This window comes from Rutilus rutilus, assembly GCF_951802725.1.
Source record: "Rutilus rutilus genome assembly, chromosome: 7".
NCBI classification, from domain to species: domain Eukaryota; kingdom Metazoa; phylum Chordata; class Actinopteri; order Cypriniformes; family Leuciscidae; genus Rutilus; species Rutilus rutilus.
Window position 1 is genome coordinate 31,990,406 of NC_140221.1, and position 25,163 is coordinate 32,015,568.

Consider the following 25,163-nt stretch of genomic DNA (forward strand, 5'->3'; position numbering starts at 1 on the left):
AGCAATGTTTCTAAGGTGGAAAAAGGCGGTTTTTGTAACATATGAAATATGATTTTTGAAAGACAGGTTGCAATCGAGTATAACACCCAGGTCTTTTACTGTAGAGGATAAAGTAACAGGACATCCTACTATATTAAAGTTGTATTGCGAGAGGTTTTGTGGGCGGTTTTTTGAACCGATAAGTAGTACCTCTGTTTTGTCTGGATTTAATAAAAGAAAATTACGCGTCATCCAATCTTTTATATCTTTAACACACTCTGTCAATTTGGATAATTTATCGTTTTCATCTGGCCGTGATGAAATATATATTTGAGTGTCATCAGCATAACAATGGAAACTAATTCCATGTTTCCTTATAATATTTCCAAGTGGCATCATATATACTGAGAATAATAGAGGGCCTAACACAGATCCCTGCGGCACTCCATAGTTTACTGGAGTTATGATCGATTTTTCTCCATTTAAATAGACAAAATGGTAGCGGTCAGATAAGTATGATCTAAACCAGCTTAATGCTTGTCCTTGAACACCAGTATAATTTTGTAGTCGATCTAAGAGTATCTAACAACCAATGGGACAACCATCCTACCTTCAGTCGCAGCAAGATCTTTTTATTGAAAAGATGTTACATGACCAAAGATAAACAATCATGATAACAACACAATCAACTATGCCACCATACAGACAGTCTTACAATAAAAGCTCTCAAATATCCACAAATTCAAAGTTTATGAATTGTTGTTGCTGCACTAGGAGATGCTTTTAAATGTCCATAGTAAAATGATTTCACATTCAGGATCAAATAAGAATTTGTAATCTCTTTTACATTTTACAACACAGCTCTGTATGTTGAAGAACATTAACTAATTAATTAGTTAATGTATTCGATGTAATTATTTGACAGCATTTATTAATCATTGTTATGTTAATTCCTAAATATTATGTTGGTCATTACAGAATTATTAGTTCACGATGCATTATGAACTAACAGTATAAACATACACACATTTTTATATTTAAAATATATATAGAAATTAATATTAACCAGGATTAATAAACGCAGTATTGTCCGCTGTTCACAATTGCATTAACTAAAGTATACAACATTAAAGTAAAAGTGTTATGTGAGTTTCTATATTTATACTATAACTTGTGTGTAGTTTTAAATAAAATACAAAACATTTCTCTAATGTCTTTGAAACAAAGAAAATATAACGAAGCTTAAAACCAACATTTAAAATCTAAACACCATAGGAAAAAAATACAATAAAGAGATTTAAAAAAATAGTGCAATCAAAGAAATACATTTACAAGCCAAAGAATTGATAAATTCACCTGGACATGTAAATGTTTTACAGACACAAACAAAATAGCCAATAAACAGTAATAACAGGCCACTGCTTTGAGTCACAGAGACTAAGATAGGTTTATTTCCTCCTCTTTTTCTACTCCTCTTCTTTTTCAACATTATGCTTTTTAGGCACCTGAAGATAAAAATGTAATTCATAACAGGTCAATAGTATTTGTAGAATCAAATATCTGATAACAATCTAATATGTCTTGCATGCAGGTCTTTAAAAAAAATTTAAATTCACGTTCATGTAACAATTTACATGCGTACCTTTGGTGTCTCCGTGTTTTTCTCACTTGTTCGACCTTCCAGTCTTCCTCTGTGTGGAGGTCTGTCATGGGAAACATACAAGCATTTTAGTTTCAATGTAACTTTTCCAAAAAAAATTCTCGTCATCATATGTGTGCATACATAGCAATTATTTCTGTAAAATATCTAAGCATACCCCGAAGTGGTTGTAGAACGGGGCTTGAGGCTGTCGTTGAGATACGTGTTTGCTTCTACAGCTTTGAACCTTTGGTTCCTGCTCTTCACCTGCTGTTCAACATTTGTGTTCTTAGAGTAATTGTAAGCTGAGGCCGGCCATTGGTCCAAACCTGAAGAGCCTCTCTGTCGCCCCTGAGCCGTCTGTTGCAGGAGCTCCTCACCTGGCTCAGCTGCAGTAAGATATAAAGGGATGAACGAATACATACTGATTTCAAGCACGTTTAAACGAGTGGATTACAAAGTCTATATTGGTGGCTCACCTTGATGTCTCACCCTCCTCTGCCTCTCAGGAGATCTCCTCTCCTGGGCCTCTTTGACGGTCTGGGCTGGTTTTCGTGGAGAAATTCCATCAACTGAATAAGCTGTCTGGGGGCGGAGGTCACACTTGTCCTGTACAGTATAATAAAATTGAACAGTATCAACAAAAGTCTCAACTAAATGGTGGGCTCCATTTCTGCTCTGCAAAAGAGCTGAAACATACTAGCAGAAACAAATCACGACTGATGCAATACTAACTGCATATAAACAAGTGAAATTTGTGTGTATATACAAATGTATTCCAAATTACATTTGCAAGCCAAATTTACACATTTTTATAAAATGCACATCTAAAGAGTTTTTTGCTTTGCATGAGCTGTGAAGTTAGAACTGTGCTATGCAATATAAGAAGATTCCCATTAAAACAGAAATTGAATTAAATAATATGAAATTGTATTATTTTGTTTGTAGGACTCTATCATAACATTTATAAAACTGCTCTCTTTACAAATAATGTAATGATGTTTTCTCAGACAGAATAACTGGAGTACTTTATTTATGGAAATGTTCAATTTGGTGAGGACATTCATAATTAGAACGTTTAAATATGCAATAACTGACCTGAATTACAAGTATAAAACGTGTTTCTTTTTAAAGTAAATCCCAGAATTTCAGAACGGTCAATAAAATTGTGATTTTGACTAAATATTATATACAAAATTGCAGATTTGTTAAAAACCCTCCTATTTGCGTGTCTTTCTAAAATCGTTAAACTATTTGCGCAACAAAGATTTCCTACAATTATGCCATTTCTTAAAAGTCTTTAAAGATTCCCCACTCGTATACGTACTTATTACAACGGCTTTTGCAACGGAAGCGAATCAATCAAAACCAACTTTAGCTGGACAATAACTTTATTCTAGAGCTGCTGTAAAGCCAAAACAATCTGTTACTTTACTGTAAAGCTGCTTTGAAAAAATCTATACTGTTAAAAGCGCTACATAAATGAAGGTGACTTGACTTGACTACAAACAAAATTCTTCTTATTTTTTTTTAAAATCATTTAAATGAATTGCTTGTTTCTGTTCAGCTTCTTTATCTCTATTTTATTTGTAAGGCCTGTTATGTTCTGGAAAACAAAAAACAAACAGGTTGTCATACCTGATGGTGAAAGAGCACAGCCTCTTCCAAAGTAACGCCACAAAACTCACAAGGAATGAGCACGTCGCCCTCAACTGGGCTGGAGGAGGAACTGTAGGAGAGCGGAGAAACGGAGAGGGGCAGGGTGGGCGGACTGGGCGTGCGGGGAGGAATGACATGACCAGCCCCTTGACTGATGATGTCTTCATATTGAAGAGAAGTAGCTTGTTTACTGAAGGAAGCGATAGCAGAGGCCGGGCTGCAGCCGGTCTAGAAGACAAAAACAGAATATTGACTTTGTGCTGGCCACTAAAGGCAAAAATCAAAACAAGCAACTCAAATAACATAACCCTCCTCTTCGACCTCAGAAAAAGGAGAAGAGTATGATCAGGGTTCGGCCTGTGGAAGAAACTAAAGGGCTGAAATTCGAGTAGGTTCCCAAGGAAACTAAACACCACATTGTGAAACAATAGAAACCCGACAAGAAGGAACTGAGTGGGAGATTCAGCATCAGTGCTGACATTACAATAGCCTGCCATGGAAAACATGGCCTATGTTGTACTCTGTCAGCGTACACATGTAAAGGCACTCAAAAGAGGTGACTCTAGAGAGGCTCCAAGTACCACTGTGGCTGATGCACATTCACACTTGCCAGCTCTATCAAGACACAACAGGCCTGGCTTAAATATCAAGCCAAGAGGGAGTGTAACATGATGGGATGATTGAGGCCTGATCACTTACCTGGTGTAAGATAAGGTCTTCCTCTGGAAAGAGCTCTTCACAGAACTCGCAAGGCAGCATGATGTTTGAGGAGGGGCTGTGGGCCGGGGCCAGGTTGGTTTTAGGGGGAGCTGCAGTGCAGTTGTTGTTAGTGCTGGAGGAGAGCTGGGAAGTGAGATTGCTATGGGCTGGTGTCCTTCCCAGGTTACGGTCCCACACATCAGTCCACACGCCCTCCTGACGGGGATCCTCCAAGTCACCTTCACTCTGCAGGCTGAGGGCCAGCATGTAGTCCAGACTGGAGGACTCGTAGTCTGGCAGCTGTCCCAGAGACCACAGCAGGCTGTTGTTGTTGTTCCCATGCAGCTCTGCTTCCTGATCCAGCACTGAGGAAATGAGCAGAGTGGAAGGTTAGTTTTTTCCCCAGCATCCTGTTAATACCCGATGAAAACTCCCATCATATTATATACAACATGTTTAAAACCCTTTATGTTTATTGTAGGGTTGAGGGTTAATAATAATAAACTTTATTTTATAGAGCGCCTTTAAAAGCAGCTTCTCAAAGCGCTGTACATAAAATCACAGTCCACCAGGAAATACTACAAGTAAAAATTAATAGAAACAAAAACAGCAACAAAAAATAACTATAAAACGATAACAATAAGGCATCAGCATTCAAATGCAAGTTTAAAAAAAGTGTTTTGAGAAGAGCTTTAAAAATGCCAAAAGTCTGTGCTTCCCTGAGTTCAGGAGGGAAAGAGTTCCAAAGTGTAGGAGCATAGACAGAAAAAGCCCTGTCACCCATAGATTTTAGGTGCGTTTGTGGAACAGTTAACAGATTACCCTGTGAGGAGCGCAGTCGGCGATTTGGAGTATAAGTGGTTAATAAACCAGATAAGTATTGCGGAGCTAAGCCGTGTAATGCCTTGTATGTCGTATGGGTTGAACTGATATTACAATTCTGCCTGATACAATAAGCCAGTTATATTTGTTATGGCCAATATACAAATTCCACACCATTATATTTTACATTTATGTAGTACACATTTTCATTCCCTGAGAGTCGAACCCATGATCTTACCATCGCTAGCGCCATGCTCTACTGTTTGAGCTACAGGATTTTGTCTAAATTACTTAGTTATGAAATAAATACACATTTTTTTATTTAGGCATAACAACATAACGTACCGTATATAAAAAAAATTGTATCAGTTAACAGTGTTATTAAATGAATAGTGTTCTTAAAGATTAACTTTAAAGGGATAGTTCAGCAAAAAATCTAAATTCTTTCATTAATTACTCACTCGCTCTCATGTTGTGAGAGCCCATAAGACTTTAGTTCATCTTTGGAACACAAATGAAGATCTTTTTGATAAAATCTAAGAGCTTTCACTCCCTCCATTGACAGCTACGCAACTACCACTTTGACTGTAGAGATTGTAAAACTAATCCATATGAATTGAGTGGCTTAGTCCAAATTTTCTGAAGAGACACAATCATTTTAGGCTTTTATTCACATATAAACATTCATCAACTCACACATTTGTGGTAAACGGAAGCTCAGGCATGTTCGTTTGACGTGCGAGAACCAATTAGGTTCATTCTCGTGTTACGCAGCACGTTTGAGCTTCCGCAAGAACCAATGAGGTTTGTTCTCACGCGCCAAGCAGGTTTGGTTGAGCTTCTGTTTATGTCCACTGATCAATGTTTAAATGTGAAAAAAAGCCTAAATTAAATCTGTCCATCATATAAAGAAATCGAGTCAATGTGCTAGTTGCGTAGCTGTCTATGGAGAGTACAGAAAGCACTCAGATTTCATCAAAAAGTTCTTCTTTTGTGTTCTGAAGATGAACGAAAGTCTTACGGATTTGAAATGACATGAGGGTGAGTAAATAATGACAGAATTTTCATTTTTGGGTGAAATAACCCTTTAAGTGAACATTATAGATAACCACAAAGGTGATCTATAGACATCTTTACACCTCTGTTATGTCTGCTCTGGGCTCAAAATTCTGTATAAAGACGCAATGCAGCATTAAATACTAAATTAGTCCTTCTCTGATCCACCTCAGCCCCTAGAATAACAGAATAAACTGTTTAAATTGCTGTTTAAATGCGTTTATGCCACCTCAGAGCAGAATTACACAGTTTGTGTAAAGACACCTAATTGACACGTCATAAAGTCCTTTGCAGTGTAAATTTGGCATAAATGTTAAAATAAAGGAATAGAGCATGCACAAATAAATATCCAATATTAACAGATTTGATCAATTAAAAATAGTCTATTATCTGCAGATAATAGTTATGGTACCGATATATCATGCACCACTAGTTTATTGTACTGTAAAAAAAAATGTGTAAATAAGGTCAGGACTAAAACAGCCAGACTGATACGTACAATAAGAAAATTCACTGTTCCTTGTTTCTGTGTTTCTCCTGGTTCCTCCCCTAACTGTTCCTCTGGTGCTGTTATGCAGTCTGTCCTCCAAGGGTCGTGGTGGACCCCTGCGGTCTGCGGCCCCCGTGTTGTTATTATTGTGGCTCCTCTCCTGGGCCCTCAACAGGTTATGAATGGAGTGTGCCTCAAACCATGCTCCAGGAGACTGGGACCCTGCCCTACTGCTGTGCCTCTCCTGAGGGGGAGTCAGACTTCCGCACAGAGCTGGATGGATGTGTTGCTCTCTCAGCATAACGTTACACTTGCAGACAGGGCAGGGCTCGGTGCGGGTCCCACAGTACTCCTCATGCTCTTTAGCCTGATAGGAAGCCAGCTCTAGATCACAGAACTGGCACGGGACCAGTCGATGACTGCATTCTGATCTCTGAGAGGGGCAAGAAGTAGTCAGATCTACAGAAGTCATCAATGAAAACAGCAATATGCACGCAGCATAACTGTTTATCTTGCACAACATTACCTGATGGGTCTCCAGGAATCTTTTCTCTATCTTTAATCCACATTTGCACTGTTCCTGTGAAAAGAGTTTTAGATTTAATAAAACTTATATTTAGCAGCCTGGAGAGAAGGAAAAGGATTAATTCATGCAAAATACATAATATGGGCTGTATTTCATTTTATGCTATTTAAAACAAGGCTGTGAGGACAGACATACAGTCCATCCAATACTGCATAAAACTGAAATTGCAATCGTCTTTTGTTCTCTATTCTAGTAAAAAAGGCATTTCGAACAAAAATCTCATGTAAGTGACAGGTTGCTGGAGACAAGGGATTATTGTCCCACTTTTGCACCAGTGCACGTCTTCAAAGAAGAGATGTCGTTGCGAGGGGGAGTTTTAAGTAATATTTTTTTATTAAAGACTATGTCAGGGTTCCCACACCTAGGTAAACTTCAAATTCAAGGACCTTTCAAGGACTTTCCAGGTCCAATACCCTCAAATTCAAGGACTTAATGTGGGGACACATTTCAAGAGAGAGTAAGGTTACATCGTTTCAGCCTATTTTTGCAATGTTTCACGGCGTGTAAATGAAACGCTGAGGTAGGCTATCATCGTAGTAGTTTCGTGAACATGTGAACGTCATGGCAATGTACAACACAAAGTACTTCACGCGGGAAACACTTAACGTAACGTGTAAATGTTCGTAACTAACGTAAATCAAGCAAGCTAGTATTCTTAGACCATGAAGAGTTGGCAAAATAACGCATTAGCGGACCGGAGGGAGTAATACGGAATTTTTTACAAATAAATTCAAGCACTTTTAAGGACCTGTATCCATGTATGTTTATTTTCAAAAACTTTCCAGGGCCTTGAATTTATTTTTTCAAATTCACAAACGTTCAAGGATTTCAAGGACCCGTGGGAACCCTGCTATGTGGGCACATAATTATTATTATTATTTAAATATTGATGTGCATCAATAAATAATTTATAATAAACACTGCAATATTCTAAAACAAAATAATATTGATCAAAATCAAAGTACATTTTGATTTCATAGTGACTCTAATTCACCCCAAAAACCAAAGAGTGTTTTAGTTTTTTTTTTTAAACAAACAATGAAAGTCAATGGTGTACATTGCTGTTTGGATCCCATTGACTTTCATTGTACGGACAAAAAAACTGTTTGAACATTCAAGATATCTTCTTCTTTTTTTCCCTTTTTTTTTTAAATAAAAGGAGGCAATAGAGGCTTGGATCGACATGAGGGTGAGTAAACTGAAAAAAAAGAAAAATCTAAAATTATCAAAAATTTTCAACCCACGTGAGTTTTTTGTTGACTGGATTTTTTTTGTGGAAAGTTACTCAACCCTGAACCCATATTTTTTTATTATTATGAAAATGTTCTTTTTTTATTCATGTCTACAGTACTTATTACTATCATATCAGTACAATATTATCATCACATACAGTCAATTAATCATACATCATGGCTGGATCATACCTCAGCGTGATCCATCTCTTTGTGCTGCACAAGCTCAGCATGCGGAAAAGGCTCCTGGCACACCTCGCAGAGAGCAATATTCCGCCGACAGTGAATCTCATGTGTTGTAAAGTTGGCTTCTGGAATGTCATGCTTGCTAAAGACAGAGAACATATCATGGTTAGTTGGCTGGCACACTGTATAGGTTCAAATGAGTGATCTATAAACACCATAATCGCCACTGTGTCAACTGTCTCTGTAAAAATCATAGCACGAGTTGCTTTATATGAAAGCATGTCATCTTAATTCCTCAGTCATAATAATCAGGAAGAGAGGACACTGACTGCAGTACAGTCATACAGTCAGAAGGGTTGTTGGGAGGGACTGGGAACACACCTACAGTAAGTGAAAGGAGAAAGCTGTCTAATAAAACGAAACTACAAAACAATATTCTCTATTCAAAGGGAAGGTTTACCCCAGAATAAAAACTGGGTCTTCATTTACTTCCAAACCTGTGTGACTGTCTTTCTTCCGCACAACACAGAAGATAACGTTACGTAGAATGACAGAAACAGTCACCATGCGCATTAATTTGCATGGGAAAAGATGAAATGAAAGTGAATGGTGACTGAGATTGTCATTCCGCCTAACATCCCCTTTCGTGCTGTACGGAAAAAAGCATGTGTCGGTAAGTAAATGGCGGCAAAACTTCATTTTATTTATTGTCTTACCAATTACTGCAGAACTGGGTATTTTCCTCGGCCATTGTCTGTGTGAAGGAACAGAAAGCTCATTAAGCGCTTACATGAAATTAAGATTGTTTTACGCTAACAGTTACATCTTCGTTCAGTGTAAACATTGAACAGACCTGTAAGGCTGTGTTATATTTCTCTATCCTTACCAACAGACAAGTAACTGCTAGAATTAGACATGTATACTAACATTACTTGCCTTATTTTTCGCTGAAGCTTGTAAACTGCAGTTTGGGAATAGAAGTAAACTATTCGCTAGTACTTTTCGTCCTTGTTCTCGGCCCAAGAATGAGTATGTTTCATAGGAATTATTCAAGGATATGAAGACAGTCCACGGTGTTCTGTCCACACATCCGAATAGGCACAAGGGTGTTAGAATAGCTGCTTTAACGTCTAGTTTAATCTAACGTTAAATGTCCGGGCTGCTGCCATCATCTCGAAGAGTGTCCATTGCTGATCACCTATAACACTCACTATAATACTGTGTCATGAGACTCGAGTGTCGAGTCATTGAACTCTAAATCTACACAGAAACAAGTAATAAACTACTACTGGCCTGAGGTAGATATGTATCAACTACCGCAATTATCAGTTTAGCTTTCGTTTCTTGACACAGTATCAACAAGAGGCGGTATGGTATCCGTGAAAACAGCAACGCTTGTTGACAGATAGTGACGGAGATATTATTATTACGATTTTCAAAATAAAAGACGAAAAAGCGCGTCAAAACTAATAACGATTAATAAGCAAATAACGATACAGAAACAATGAGGAAAAAGTGGCTCTATTGAAAATTATGATTCATCTATGTTTGACGGTTTATTTTGTCTGTTCTTTTTTTTTTTTTTTTCTAAAAAGTAAAAAAGCAGAAATCTACTGAAACCAGCAGAGACGTGTATTTTCTTACAATGCATTTTCTTTGGTGTTAATAAACCGTGTATGCTATTATAGCGTTTAGTGGATTATTTCATTAAATCAGAAAGAATGCATCGTTAATAAAAGTCAATCAATAAAAACAAAAATCTATTTTAGGTCATTTTGAGAAATTTTATCAGTCGTTATTATCTCTAAAATTCGAATTGATTTTTAATTATATTATATATTTTTATGAATATGCATCCTACGATGTAAAGGACTGCCCACACATATGGCAATGATAGAAGTGGTAAAATACTTTTATTCTGTCTTTTTAAGTACAGTGAAGTTTCCAGCTTCACGTATTTATTTAGTCAGCGCCCCCTAGTGGACGCCACCATCCATGATCAGCAGGAGAGAGCACGACGCCTACCCTTTACTCATAAATATAATATAAATAATAACAATAAATTATGATTATACTTATAAATGCACACGGCAAGAACGCTGAATGCATTTGATACAATGTTTCACGGCACTGAAGGAGATTTTATAATGTTCGTTGGACCATAATATGGTAGGAGGACATATGTGATTTTAAAACGTAACAGCATTTATTGTTGTTCTGAAAATGATTAGAGATCCCAATAACATTAATGCACCGTGCAACTATAAAACTTTATTAAGACGATGGTCTTATTTTGTAAAGACTTACATACATGTAAACATTAAACAATGTATGTATTTAGATGTATTATTACATATTAATATAATATTTTATGTGATACAATGAAAAATCATGTGTTTGCAACCCCTTTCAGTGAAATGTGTAGAAAGATCCGTGTCTCTTCTCCGGAGCCTGGTCACATGCGCGCTCGGGAATAATGGCTGCACAGGAACCCTCACCACCATCTTCATTAGAAGGCAACAAACCTGGCTTCCCCAAGAAAATACTCGCCAACAAGCTGGAGGACAAACATCTGTGCAATATCTGTCTGAAAATCCTTAGGAGACCTTTTCAGGCGCAGTGCGGACACCGTTTCTGTTCATATTGTTTTACTAAAGCAGTGAGGTAAGCGTCATCATTCAGTCCAGATGGCCCTCCTGACACGACACTACAAAAGATGAACACGACCTGTCAGGCCTCCCGGGCCATTTTTATGGTATATTTTACGAGTATACAAACAGTAAATGTTGCTTCATATCGGGGAACATAAATAAATGCAGGCTGTCAGGTTGTGTTCGGCTGGGCGAGCTGTAAACTACAATAGACAGACTGTTGCAGCTATTGTCAAAATCAACTCCTATTATATATGGTGTGCTTTTGTATTTATCAGCGATTTATTTGCGCTTTTGTGTATGAAACATTTTATTTTTCATCGCAGCTCCGGACCACAGAAATGCAGTGCCTGCATAAAAGAAGACATATTTGAAGAACCAACATCAATTTTGAAACAGGGCTGTGTAAGTATTTGCTTTATTACGCGATAATAATTCAGTTATAGACAAATTAAAGATATTATTGGTGCTTATTACCTTTCCAAAAATAAGCTATAAATTATCAATTAAATTATAATAAAAATTCCATATCATTGTAATTTCCACCAAAATGCCACAGCTGCTAAATTATTGTTACTACTGTAAAACCACAATAAATCTTTGTCATTTTGTATAATTCTGACTTTTTTGTGAACGTGGTGCCTAATACAGAGTTTTTTGAAAATATGGGGAAAATCCAGTTTCATTATATTTCAAAGTTTCTATTTTTACTTCTATTTTATTAGTACATGACTATAGTAGCACATATAGTACTATAGTAGTCAGATTATATGCATTGAAGACTAAAGGCCTGTTCATAGTGCCAAAGACGATGACTAAAGAGTTTTAATAATAATCATATTTTTTGGAGAATAGAGAAGTCCAAACCACACAGAAGAACAAAATCATGATTTTTTTTCCAGCTGATGAATGATAAAAACATTGACTGCTAATCAGAAAGTTCTTCAGCTTTTAAAGAGGCAGACAGCTTAACTGCAGTGCAATAATATAGTTATTGTAATGGTTATTTTTTATAGTCATCGTTCTTGGTGTGAACGTAACTTTACCCGTTTTTCACTGCTAGTAATGATATGCATACAAGTTGAAAGGAGATCTCACTTTCAATAAGTGCAATTTCTTTTAGGCTTTTCCTGATAATGCTGCCAAGAGAGAAGTTGAAGCTCTTGAAGCGGTTTGCATCAATGAGGAATGCTGCTGGACAGGCACCATCAAAGAATATGAGGTACTGTGTGTTCCTTCACTGCTTTAAAAAAAACAGGTTAAACCAGCTTTGTCAAGGTGGTGCTTAGATGCTTGGCAAGCTGATCTCCCAGCCTGACCAGCTGAAAGGTGCTCCACCAACAATCCTACTTTACCAGGCTGGCAAATGTTGAGAAATCCTTAAAGATTCCTCTGATCCTAGATCAAAATCTGAAGTCTTTGATCGCTAGTTTGATATTTTCGACGACAGCCGATAAATGACCATCACGATCATATTTTACCTCCAACGAAATTCAGTGTGGCAGTGTGCCGTCTCTTATGACAATCGTCAAATAAAAAACAAATTGGTGCGCAGAACCTGATGACACAATTAGTGAGACAACAACAAATCACCACTTGCTCCATACACATCATCTAGGTTTTTTTTTTTTAGCCACCATTTCGATCCCACTTGTAAATGCAGCTCACGTCACTGAACGTGTCACAGATTGATGATGTAAATCTCCAGACGAGTCTTCTTGCATTTTTAATGCGTCTTGACTGCCGTACAGTCTGATATGAATGACAACTGAGAACCTACAGTGTGACATGGTTTATAGGGATCATGTTCGTACAGTCTGTCAAGCAACAGTCGTAAAGGACTATTATAAATCGTACAGTGTGCACCCGGCTTAAGACCAGCAAACCATCACAAGTGTTTTTTTTTTTTTTCAAGTTGTATTGCATTTGACATGCACTGAGTTAATAAATGTATTGCACCATCTCTCTCAAAGGCAAACCATGAAGGAAAGTGTGACTTCAGGATCCTTCCCTGCCCATCATGCAAAGAGCTTCTGAGAGCCAATGAAGTTGAACGTCACAATGAGAGAGAATGCCCAGAAAGGACTCTTAATTGTAAATACTGCAAGGAGCCTTTTCATTTTAAAAACATTAAGGTAAGACTTTTTCTTACTTACATTACAAAGTATAACCACAGAGCTATTTTTCTTAACCTGTTAATTGTCACCGCCATTTTCGAGCATTGATCTCAACTTAAATGCTAAGGATATATATATATATATATATATATATATATATATATACATATATTATACATAATTCCAGTCAAAACGTTAAACTTCCATAGATTATAGATTCAGGGCCCACAACTTAAACGATTTCAAGTATTTAGTTGTTTATTTGTACATAATTTGGGCTTCCAGCTCATATAACCCACGAAAACAGGATTTCAAAAAATTCGAATATTACATGAAATCACACAGTAATTACACAGTGATATCATGGTCATTGAACCAGGTTTTGGTTATTTTGGCAGTGTAGGCAGGTGCAAATCCTGCTGGAAAATGAAGGAAGCATGAAGTGCTCTGAAAATGTCCTGGTAGACGGCTGCGTTGACTCTGGATTTAATAAAGCACAGTGGACCAAAGAAGAGCCCTGCGCGGGACTGTTTTCTTCATCCCACTCCCGCCCACGCCCGCCGAATTTCTGACCATTACCGCCCGCTCCCGCAACGTATGTGTTACACTCCCGCCCGCTCCCGCAATATGTATGTCCACTCCCGCCCGCACCCGCAAAACTCTGAGAATTTATTCCCGCACAATAATAGAGATGCATTGATTTTGTGTCTTCTCCCGTCCCGCAGGAAAAAACACATATTTGTTAAATTATTAAAGAGATTCATGGGGTTGTTTGTTTCGTTTCCCTGGCCTGCATGTATTCTGACGCACTGGTCAGGAAGATGAATAGAAGCCTGGCTGGGCTATCGGGGACATCTAAAACGCTTAGGCTACCTCCCGATCCCGCAGTGTTTTTTTTTAGCCGCCCATTCCCGCCCGCAGCAAAGTTCAAACCGCCCGCTCCCGCGAGATTTGCGTTGGGTCCCGCGGGACCCGGCGGGACTCAATCCCAATGCAGCCCTCTAGACCAAAGTCCTCTTTTCTGATGAGAGCAAATGTTGCATCTCATTTGGAAACTAAGGTCCCAGAGTCTGGAGGAAGAATGGAGAGGCACACAATCCAAGATGCTTGAAGTCCAGTGTGAAGTTTCCACAGTCTGTGTTGGTTTGGGGAGCCATGTCATCGGCTGGTGTTGGTCCACTGTGCTGTCCACTCAACGCAGCCGTCTACCAGAACATTTTCAGAGCACTTCATGCTTCCTTCAGCAGACAAGCTTTATGGAGATGCTGACTTCATTTTCCAGCAGGATTTGCACCTGCCCACACTGCCAAAATAACCAAAACCTGGTTCAATGACCATGGTATCACTGTGTAATTACTGTGTGATTTCATGTAATATTCTAATTTTTTTAAATCCTGTTTTCGTGGGTTTTATGAACTGGAAGCCCAAATTATGTACAAATAAACAACTAAATACTTGAAATCGTTTAAGTTGTGGGCCCTGAATCTATAATCTATGGAAGTTTAATGTTTTGAATGAAATTATGGAAATAAATAAACTTTTCCATGATATTCAAATTTTTTGGAAAGGGTCTGTATATATATATATATATATATATATATATATCCTTATATATATATACATATATATATTACTTAAAGGTGTGATGGGTAAAAAGGCAATAAAAAAAGTGTGCCACTGCCAACTGTCCTGCTACCGTGACATTGACGGTTGAGAATAATATATAAATAAGTATGAAAATAATCCAATAATCATTCATATGGCTTTCATTTAATCTTTTTACAAAATAAGAGTTTTGGATATTTTGGTGACTATTAAAGAATATGTTTTTTTTTTAGGCTCATGATGAGATATGCCCTAAATACCCCATGATTTGTGAAGGTTGTGCCAAGAAAAAAATTCCAAGAGAGAAAGTAAGTAGTATTTAGGCTGTTTACATATTGTTGTGTTTACCTTGTGTGTCAAATAGAACAAAGGTTTTTGGTTTGTGGTTAAGTGATGTTTTTTTAATACAGAGAGAACATTTTCATAAATACTTTATTTTTACTGTTACTTTCCCAATACAGTATGTGGACCACATTAAACTGTGCACCAAATTCAGAACACCTTGCAGATTTCATGTTGTAGGCTGTGATATGACGGTAGGTAAACCTCCTTTTCATGCATCCATCAGACATATTCATTTCGTTCCATGAATGTTTTTTTGATTCCCTGTAGGTGGAAAAGGAGAAGATCCACGACCATGAGCAAGCCTGTTCTTATGAGCACTTAAACCTTCTACTGCACTTCATCATGGGCATCAAGGTGAACTTGGAGAGTCTGCAGCCTCAGAGTTTGGAGCTGGCCGGCCATAAGATCCACGAGCTGCATCAGTCTCTGCGGGAGCTGGAGCTGAAGATGGGCCAGCTGAGTGGAGCAGTGGCTCCCGTGCAGGGGGCCTGTGCACCGCTTCCTCCACCGCCGGCTCCAACGCTGGGTACGTCTTTCACCCCCCTCCCTACTGCCGTCGGGGCAGCCTTGGAGCTGCAGATACACAGCGAGAAGACCAAAGTGGTGGAGCTCAGCCGCCGCTGTCAGGAGCTGGAGCTGAAGGTGAGCACCTTTGAGAACATCGTCTGTGTGCTCAACCGTGAGATGGAGCGCTCCGCTACCACCATGGAGGCCTATAACCGCCAACACCGGCTTGACCAGGACAAGATTGAGATACTCAACAACAAGGTAAAGTGTTTGTCTGATGTGAAGTAGATTTATTTATTTTTTATAGCCGAAGATATTCTTTCCATCAGTACTATATTTTTGTGCAGGTGCGGCAGTTGGAGAGGACGGTAGGCCTTAGGGATCTCTCCATCGTGGAGATGGAGGCGAAGATGAGGGAGATGTCCGCTGCCACCTACGATGGCGTCTTTGTTTGGAAGATCTCCGACTTCTCGAAGAAGAGACAGGATGCTGTAGCTGGACGGGCGCCTGCTATGTTCTCACCTGGTAGTTTTATTTTGTGTATTTTTCTTCACGGTTTCTTATTAATTATTAAGAATATTGTGAGGGATTTCCGCTCAAAGAGCTTTGATATGAACATTGTGACATATGGTGTCTCACTCCAAGGCTCTCTGTTGTGTTTTACAGCATTTTATACAAGTAAATATGGCTATAAGATGTGTTTGCGCATCTATCTGAATGGGGACGGGACGGGACGTGGTACTCACTTGTCTCTGTTCTTCGTGGTGATGAGGGGACACAGTGATGCCTTGCTCAAGTGGCCTTTCAATCAGAAGGTCAGTCTGATCAGCTTATAACATTGTGTGTCTGACCATTTTTCTTTCTGAAATCCTGACAGACTTTCATTGATATTTGAGTCAATGAAGTGCCGCTTCTTTTTTTTTTGTACTATTCATTTATTATTTATTATTATAACATGCATAAAAAATGCATGCGGGAAAAAATTCCCTCAAGTTGTTCTAAACCTGTATGAATTTCTTTCTTCTGCTGAGTACAAAAGAAGATATTTTGAATAATATCTGTAACCAAACAGTTGATGGGACCCATTGACTTCCAGAGTATTTTTTTCTTCTTCATATTATGAAAGTCAATGGGGCTCATCTTTTTGGTTACCCACATTCTTCAAAATATCTTCTTTTGTATGTAGCAGAGCAGAAGAAAGAAATTCATACAGGTTTAGAACTACTTGAGGGTGAGTAAATGATGACAATTTTCATTTTCAACTATCCTTTTAAGAAAATGTACTACCCTTCTAAAAGTTTTGCTTCTGTTTTAGAAAGAAGTCTCTAATGCTTATATCAAGGCATTTATTTAATAACACAGTAAAAACCAATTCTATTTGAAGTATACATTTATTTGAATATATTTTAAAATGTAATTTATTCCTATGATGGCAAAGCTCACTTTTCAGCAGCATTATTCCAGTCTTCAGTGTCACATGACCCTTCTGAAATCATTCAATTAAAAACAATGAGCGATTGTGTATATTTGTACTTTTCACTTGATGGTTACCACCACATGACATTTTACAGTCATTAAATTTGTTTTATGCCATTTTCAAGATTTATTTTCTTAGAAAAAAATGGTATAGACGTTTTTCAAAACCATGTTAAACCAACATGAATACAACAAGTACATATCTAAGAACTTGCCACATGTTTCAAACTAGGTTAAGGCATTATTTCCTTTTCTTTGTTGTGGACAGTATATCATTCACACACATATAATGTGTGAACATGGCCATTTTTCATCCCTTTATTTTTTCTTCCTACTGTTTCTTCCACTGAATCATGAATGACTGGCTTCAGTTTAGCATCTATCCATATCTGTCTAAAAGTCTTTTTGGTTTATCCAACACCTTGATCCTTAGGTCACTCTCATGTTGCTGGATCAGAACAACAGGGAGCACATCATTGATGCCTTCCGCCCAGACATTTCCTCTTCCTCCTTCCAGAGGCCTGTGAGTGACATGAACATTGCCAGCGGCTGCCCTCTCTTCTGCCCTCTCTCCAAGCTAGACTCCAAGAACTCCTACATCCGAGATGACACTATCTTCATCAAGGCCATTGTTGACCTCACAGGCCTTTAAGGTGTCTGATGTCGCTGCTCCGCCATGCTCCGCCATGCTCCTTTCTCCAGCCTGTAGTGGTTCCCGTGCAGTACTTTTTTCCTGAGGCATGTTCCCTCAGTCTGAGCTCCTTGCCGTGCTCGGCTGAGCCCAAAGACACTACGGTGCCCAGTGCAATACTGCGCTGGGCGTGAATGATGCCACTCTGCATTATGTACCAAAATTGTTCCCAGAGTTTGTGCAGTTCTACTGTAAAATAGTTGCCCTTTGGGAACCTCTCACTCTCGCGTAGTGGGATCGCTGTCAGCTGTGATTGTAACGTAACTACTTGCCTGTGCCATAGATGTGGCACCTTGCCTTTTATAGAGATTGAGAAGACTTTCTCCACAAGACAGACATCATTTAATTTCCAAGTGCTGAGCTTGTGTCGCACTCCCTATTTGGGTGCTTTTTCCTTTCCGTAGTGCTTGAGCTGCTTGTAAGTGAATGTTTCAGGCGTAGACGGACATGGAGTCACGCTAACGAATGATGTCGATGCGTTTATTTTGCGACTGCATAGTTAACTAGCTTCATACTCTGAGTATACGCATCGACAGTCTTCTGACATTCCCTTTTAGCATTGTGTGCCTCAAATGTTTCTCTTTTCATTGGTTCTTTGTAGTGGTGGACATTGCTTGAATTTCCAAAGTCCAAAGCGTAGAATTTGGGTTTTGATAACCTGCTTGTGAGTTGAGGAGTTTGTGTGTGTGTGAAGGTGTGACCTGTTTTTTGGCCTTCGTTTCCATTTTCGGTGTTCTTTGATGTATTAGTTTGCATGTTGGATCTGTGGAAGATACATTCAAGTTAGCAGCAGGCCAGGTTTACACCCTGAGCCTGAGAAGTGAAGGCAGTTTCATTGTAAAATCGCTGTTGAAGACAAAACCGCTAAATCACGCTGGTGTTACAATCATCCAGTTTTCCTTTGGACCTCAAATGCCTCATCAGCCGACATGGTTATACACGAATAAAAGGCGCAGCCTTTAGCCTTTAGCCAAAAGGTAGTGCAAGTAGGACAGATAATCTCATGTGCTTTATTGTGATGTGGAAAGGCTGATGTTTGTTAGCATTTTGGTGTTTTCCTGTGTTTTTGGGTGTTCTGTTGATATTGTGTTGCTTTGGGCAAACATTATGGATGCCATTAAAACTATATGACTTGCTTCGGACCATGCCGATCAGTATAAACCAAGCAGGTGTTTGAGAACTCGTAGTCAGTGATTCCTGTCGTCTTTATCCTAAAAAGACTGTGGGGTTTGCATTCTGTAAATGTGCTAGAAAATGAGGAATGTGATTTGTAATGCCATTTTAAAATAGCCTTAGTCCTTAATAGACAGACAGTTCAGTGCATTTTGTCCATGAGATTTGTTTCTTTTGGTTTATTTGCAACCAGAGAAGGAATTACTAAACAAATACAATGCATAACTCCTACATAAGGGCTTTTAGTATACAGTACGTCTTCCATGTGAGCTTTTTGGTCTGCTTTTTTAAGATGCCTTTATGCTAACAAAGCACCTGGACCCAGCCTATTTTCAAACCAGTTCCCACAGATATCGAAACCTCTCTGTGCATGAGATGTTTTGATAGAGAAGAAAAAAAAAACATATTGTAAATTATTGGTTTACTTTGTAGACCAACATTTTATTTGTATTGCTTTACCTTTTTATCTGTTGATTGAGATGCAGTATATGACAGTTATAAATGTGAGTGTGGTATATTGTTTAAGTATAAATAGATAACCTATACAGTGTACACAGTTTTATGACTGGTGTAGCTGTGGATATAACAAATATGAATCATAAATATATATATATATTATAGATTTATATAGATAATAAATGTACTATTTCCTGTTGGGATGGTTTCAAAATGTGTTCGGGCTCATTTTGGGCTTTGGTAAGTTCTTCTTCACTTTGGCAGCATCCTCTGAGGGACTGAGTTTTGAAAGATCTTCCGGTTCTCTCTCTCTCTCTCTCTCTCTCTCTCTCTCTCTCTCTCTCTCTCTCTCTCTCTCTCTCTCTCTCTCTCTCTCTCTCTCTCTCTCTCTCTCTCTCTCTCTCTCTCTCTCTCTCTCTCTTCTCTCTCTCTCTCTCTCTCTCTCTCTCTCTCTCTCTCGCACTCTCTCGAACCTGTCTACATGAATAAATCTCACCGCCGTAGATTTCCCAGCTTGCTTTTTGCCCCAATGAGATTTCAAAGTACTTGTGTGAATAGTTCTGCAGGTGTGATGTGCCTCTGTAGCATAACTGCTTCTATACAAATGTTCTCTATATATATAGCTTTAGCTAACATTGCATGTGGCCAGGGTGTTGTATTGTAAATCATATTAATAATATTCTTTGCGATTTTTGCAAAACAAACTTATTATTTTGAGTAGCTGTCACATGATTTAATAGTAGTAGTGCACACATTTTAGGTTGTGCAATTATACAAGTGTCCTTCCTGTTCTTGAGTGTGAAATCTACCGTTTGCATTCACTCGATCTGGGCTCATATTCATACGCTGAAGTGGTGAATAGGAAATGCTTGACCTTACGTGGGTGAGAACCCCCTTTATCTGTAAGAAATAACATGTTAACTGACTCTGACTTTTTTTGGATAAGCATACACCACACTAGAAATGTGCTATTTTTTAAGTTTTTGCATACCGTTGAGATTAAAACTCGCAGATATAATAATTTATGGAATCCAGGACTGATTTTTTTTTTTTCTTCAGCTGACTTTGTATACTTTCCGAGGTTGCATTTCATAGAGGTTGCTTTAATAATCAAACTTTCTACGTAACTTTGTATGCCTTTTTCATGGTGTCTCAGTGCCACTGATCTTCCTGATTCTGTTTTACAGAGCTAGAGATGTTACTGTGAAGGCACTGTGGGTTTCTTACGCAAATTGTGGTAGTTTATGTGCCAAGGAAGGAACCTCTGTGTGATTCATTCTGTGTTTATGGTTTAATCCTCAGTGATATCTCAAATAAAGTCTTTTCTGTTCTCTTCTTTCTCCACTCTTGTATGGTCAAGTTCTGTTTTATATCACACATGACCACATGGGGGTGCTCACGCGCCATTGTTTGTTATACACTACGATACAGGGTTCATTTTTAGAAGACGAGTTGAGTTTAGCAGAGAATTATTTCCTGTTGACTAATGTGATTATTTAGTACATTGTAATGATTGAATCGAAGGTACATTTGCAAACATAATCTCTACATCATGTAAATGCATTTCTCACAATATTCCAGGAAGTACGAGTCGATTATGGGGGTGTAATAAAAGGGCTTCTCAGACTGATGGCTTTCACAGAGTCCATTGAAGTGCTCTTGAGTTCAGGGTTTCCCTGTCGGACTGAGAGCTACAGTAAGAGGTGAAGAGGGTGATGTCTGAGCAATGGCACTTTCAGCCAATCTCACACATCCCACATCACTTGATGTTTAGAGGAGGGAGGCATAGCTGAAAGTGGTTTGTTTTATCTTGTTAAAAAGTATTCAGCGGAAATTCCTTATGGTGATATAATCTTTAGAAAAACTTGTTGTTCAGTAGCCTACAAAACAATATACTGTAGGGGGAAAATAAACATACTAGATCTTTGTTTTAATCTCCAGACATGTATGCAAAAGAAAGATTTCAAGATAGCCAGTCATGAAGCATAATAGCTTAAAATTGATTAAATATGGGCTTTAAGAATTGTATAATTCATATGAAATCTGTCATTGTGAAGCTTCAGTCTTTGGTAAATGGAACAGTTCACTGTATATTATTACTTTTATCCAACATGTCAAATGAAAGGAGATGGTAGATTGCCTAAGAGGGCTTTTCTGTACAAATAAAGGTTGTTTATTGGCATCGATTTTTCCATGTTGAACCTTTAACATTCACAGAACCTTTCCATTGCACAGAAGGTTCTTTATAGAGGGAAAAGGATTCTTTAGAATTTTAAAAATGTTCCTCACTCTATGAAAATAATGTTTTTTTTTGTGGTTTGATAAAGCCCTTTTAAACTCCTAAATATTTTCAGACCACTTTGCAAATTTTTTTTAACTATGCCAGAATTTACATTTTTGGCCGAGCAATCAATTTTAAATATTTATTTATAGGAGCTCAATGTATGCTGCACGCAAATGCTACATTATCCCCTTTTCTGGCATAGAAGGGCAATGGCAGAGATCTCCCCACTAGACAATCTTCAGTTAGGCTTTTTGTCCATGACTTTTCCCCTGGGCAAATGTGGAGCTCTGTATCACAGTTAACAGACCCTAATCTGAGGATTAACAAGGGGGCATTCCCTCCATCACAGCTTCCTCTCTGTGTGTAGTCAGCAGATAGAAAATGATGATCCTAAAAGGAACAAAGCTGTACAATGCTCAAGGCTTGTCAGTAGAAACATAGAGTAATGATTAATCACAGTCACTTCATTTGAACGATTCTGATATTGTTCCCTAAAATCATAAGATTGTTCTTTTACTCTATTTTTGATAATGAACAGCACTGTCTATCTTGCAGATGTTACTGCTTTCTGTTGAGCTTACTCACTTAATTTCATAGTTAGCACCATGTTGCTTGCTACTATAGCTAATCTTTTGCATCTTCAGCACCATGCTAAAAGAAGTAATATTTTCCCTTAGTTGTGAATGTGAGTTTGCAGTCTGTATTGAATTTGATGCAGTGAAAGAGTGCATCACAACTGCACAAAATGTCTTTCTCTTCAGTTCTCTTAAAGGTATAGTGGAGGATTTTCTTTTTCCGGGTGGATCATCAAGACTATTGGTCCTCCTTGTTGTCAATCATTCTGGTGATATGTTTACGTAAGGCCGTCGTACGTGCTCGTCCCTAGGTAGTTTTCGCTTTGTGCGCATGCGCACTTTCAGGTGTATATGTGTGGTGAGCTACGGTTTCAGCCATTCATTGAAGCTCGCCGTTCTCACCGGGTTTTTACTAAATGTCTGAGGGTCGCAAGAGAAAAAGTGTCTACGAATTGTATGACAAGAAGAGAAAGGCCTCTGAAGAACGAAACAAGACCAGAGTGTTTTTGGGAGAATATTTCACAGGCTGGCGTGCGCTAAAAGCACAGGTTGGGCTTCCCACTGATGCCTCAGTCACGAAGTTTCTACTCGACAGGTAAAGTTTGGCATGCTATTTGGAGAAATCCATTTAAAATCACTGCTAGTAAAAGTTAATGTAAGCTATGATTAGCGATGCTAGCCCTGGCACAAGTCACGCAGCAACTTGTAAACAGAGCGTGCACGAGGAGAACTAGGCTCGTGCATGCTCTCCCATGCACACGTTTAATAGGCGTTCCCTCTCGGGAGCAGGTAGAGTGTTGCGCATGTGCATTTTTTCAAAAAGTGGAGAGTGCGGTTCTTTTCTAAAATTCGGGAAAATCCTCCACAATACCTTTAACGCAAAAACAAACATACTGAAAGGCCAGTGTTGTCTGATTCACAAACATGAATTTCTTTAATTTGTAAGCACAATAGGCATAATTCGTGAAATTAATATTTATTGAAATGGAATCAAATTTAAATCCAAAATTAATTGATCTGTATTGATACTCAGCCTACTTTTCGGTGATTGTAAGGTTGACCATTGTTGCTCAAACTAATGCCAGGCACAAGTATCAGTTTTTTAGTACGGTCATTTTGTTTGATTATACCCTCAAAATATTGTTTTATGTCAAACAGCAGCATTTTTGACCAGATTAGCCCAATTAGGATGCATTTTATATCATTCATTTTGGCTGCATGTAATCATGTGAGGTGTAGTGTGTCTGTTCTTTCGTCATATTTATTGTGTACAAGACAGATAAACTGCAGTTTAATCATGTGCTGTATTAGAGAGTCCTGTTACATCATCCAGGCAGAGAGGCTTCCTCTCAGTCTGTTTCCCCTGTAACACACTGATTTCCCATCATCTCAGCAGTGCTAAAGACATCCCCTATGCTGGGGCTCATGTTACCATTTAGGGATGTACAAAGAACACTTTGACCCACTTGAGAAAACAGAGTCAGACATCCTCCTGGAGCCCAAAAACTGCTGATTTTTCTTAGCAGAAATTGTTTTCTTGCTGTTCCACAGGCTCCTTTAAGTATTGCACCTGATGCCAATGTCAACCTGCAAATCAACCCGAAGGAACTGCCGTAATGCTTAGAAAAATAAAAGGCAATAACTAGTTTTTGGGTTGTCTTTTTTGCAGTGACTTAAAAAATATAATTCAAATAAAGCGTGCCTGATTGGTGATAGTAATATGCTGTATTTCGAATATGTACATTGTTTTACTGCACAGTTAATATTTCCTACATTTCTAATCAGGGTTATTATTGTTAATTGAAATAAAGCTGAAATAAAATAAAATATAGATGAAAATGAGAAATGTTGACAACTATAATGAAAAGTTGAAGCACTAAAATGACTAACTGGAAAAACAATGAAAATAAACCTTAGTACAAAAAAAAAAAAAAAACATTTAAAATGAAAAATATATACTATATTTTTTATAGTATATAAATACACTGATTCTAATGACGATATACTGTAAAGAATAGCTCAGCAAATGAACCATTGGTTCAACCATTAGTTCAGAGTATACTGATCAACAAAAACCTAATTTGATTGGATACAAGAAGCAGTCAATTTGCTTCTATTTCTGCTTCGTAAATCTTTTTGGCTGCAAAAGACTTGAAAAATGTCAACGGGTCCAGGTTGAGGTTGAGTAAATGACAAAAGTCTAATTCTTATCCCTTTAACGTGGGTGTAAAGCTCTCTTGCATCACAGAGGCAGGGCTCTGAGGGGTAGCGTATAGCAAGTTTATGGTTCACAGTGGGGAAGGTTTGAGTGGTCTTTTGGGGAAGGTGACTGGACGGAATAGATCTACCTGCTGAGAGAACAGGCTCAGCACTGAAGGAATCACGCTGAGAGTGTATGGGTTTTCTAAGCCTTTTCCCACATGGAGGTTTCCATGCCTTTGATGGCTTTAAAATGTCTCTGACGGCAGCATTTGTATGTTAGACGGAAAATGTGTGTTCTATAATCATTCCATTTCCTGGAATTCATCTACATAGGCATTGGAACTTTGTCAGATACAAACACAGCATTTAAAGCAGCCTAAATACGAATAATATGTTATTACATGTGAGGTTATGTGACTATAATTTATTAATTCATAATATAATTCTTTAAAGCACTCTCTAGTGAGAAAAAGTGAATTGTTTGTAGTCATTTCATACATGTGAAATAAGAGATGTTGCAGTTTGTTGGTTTTGTGTCAGCATCTTAAAACTGTAGGAGGCTGTGTTCAGGGAAAAGTTCTCTACTAAACTCTGGGAGATCTTTTCATGTGGTGGACCTCCAGATCTCATGCATTCTTCTTGGCTGACTTCACTTCCATGGCTGTTTCCAGTCTGCGGCTCTACCTCGTAGTTCTTCAAAAGTTTTGGTAAGGCTTTAAATTAAACTTCATTC

At 38.2% G+C, this 25,163-nt stretch overlaps 2 protein-coding genes across 3 annotated transcripts; one reads left to right on the top strand and one right to left on the bottom strand.

Annotated features, from left to right (window-relative positions):
• Positions 1 to 592: 592 nt before the first annotated feature.
• Positions 593 to 9,743, bottom strand: trafd1 (TRAF-type zinc finger domain containing 1). Its single transcript, XM_084414754.1, has 11 exons — positions 9,285 to 9,743; positions 9,065 to 9,102; positions 8,355 to 8,490; positions 6,871 to 6,924; positions 6,354 to 6,777; positions 3,977 to 4,341; positions 3,257 to 3,505; positions 2,098 to 2,227; positions 1,797 to 2,007; positions 1,622 to 1,682; positions 593 to 1,484 (listed from the first exon to the last, which is right to left on the bottom strand). The coding sequence occupies exons 2-11, from the start codon at positions 9,097 to 9,099 to the stop codon at positions 1,446 to 1,448; spliced, it is 1,704 nt and encodes a 567-aa protein (XP_084270880.1). The 5' UTR covers positions 9,100 to 9,102; positions 9,285 to 9,743; the 3' UTR covers positions 593 to 1,445.
• Positions 8,963 to 19,302, top strand: traf2a (Tnf receptor-associated factor 2a). Of its 2 annotated transcripts, none has more exons than XM_084414753.1 (11): positions 8,963 to 9,021; positions 10,762 to 11,012; positions 11,326 to 11,404; positions 12,123 to 12,221; positions 12,973 to 13,134; positions 14,955 to 15,029; positions 15,183 to 15,257; positions 15,334 to 15,834; positions 15,921 to 16,098; positions 16,240 to 16,388; positions 17,483 to 19,302. In XM_084414753.1, exons 2-11 carry the CDS (start codon positions 10,825 to 10,827, stop codon positions 17,699 to 17,701), a joined length of 1,725 nt encoding a protein of 574 aa, XP_084270879.1. In that variant the 5' UTR covers positions 8,963 to 9,021; positions 10,762 to 10,824; the 3' UTR covers positions 17,702 to 19,302. The 2 variants fall into 2 exon arrangements, with proteins under 2 accessions (XP_084270879.1, XP_084270878.1); XM_084414752.1 differs by lacking the exon at positions 8,963 to 9,021 and adding an exon at positions 10,380 to 10,517.
• The last annotated feature ends 5,861 nt before the right edge of the window (positions 19,303 to 25,163 follow it).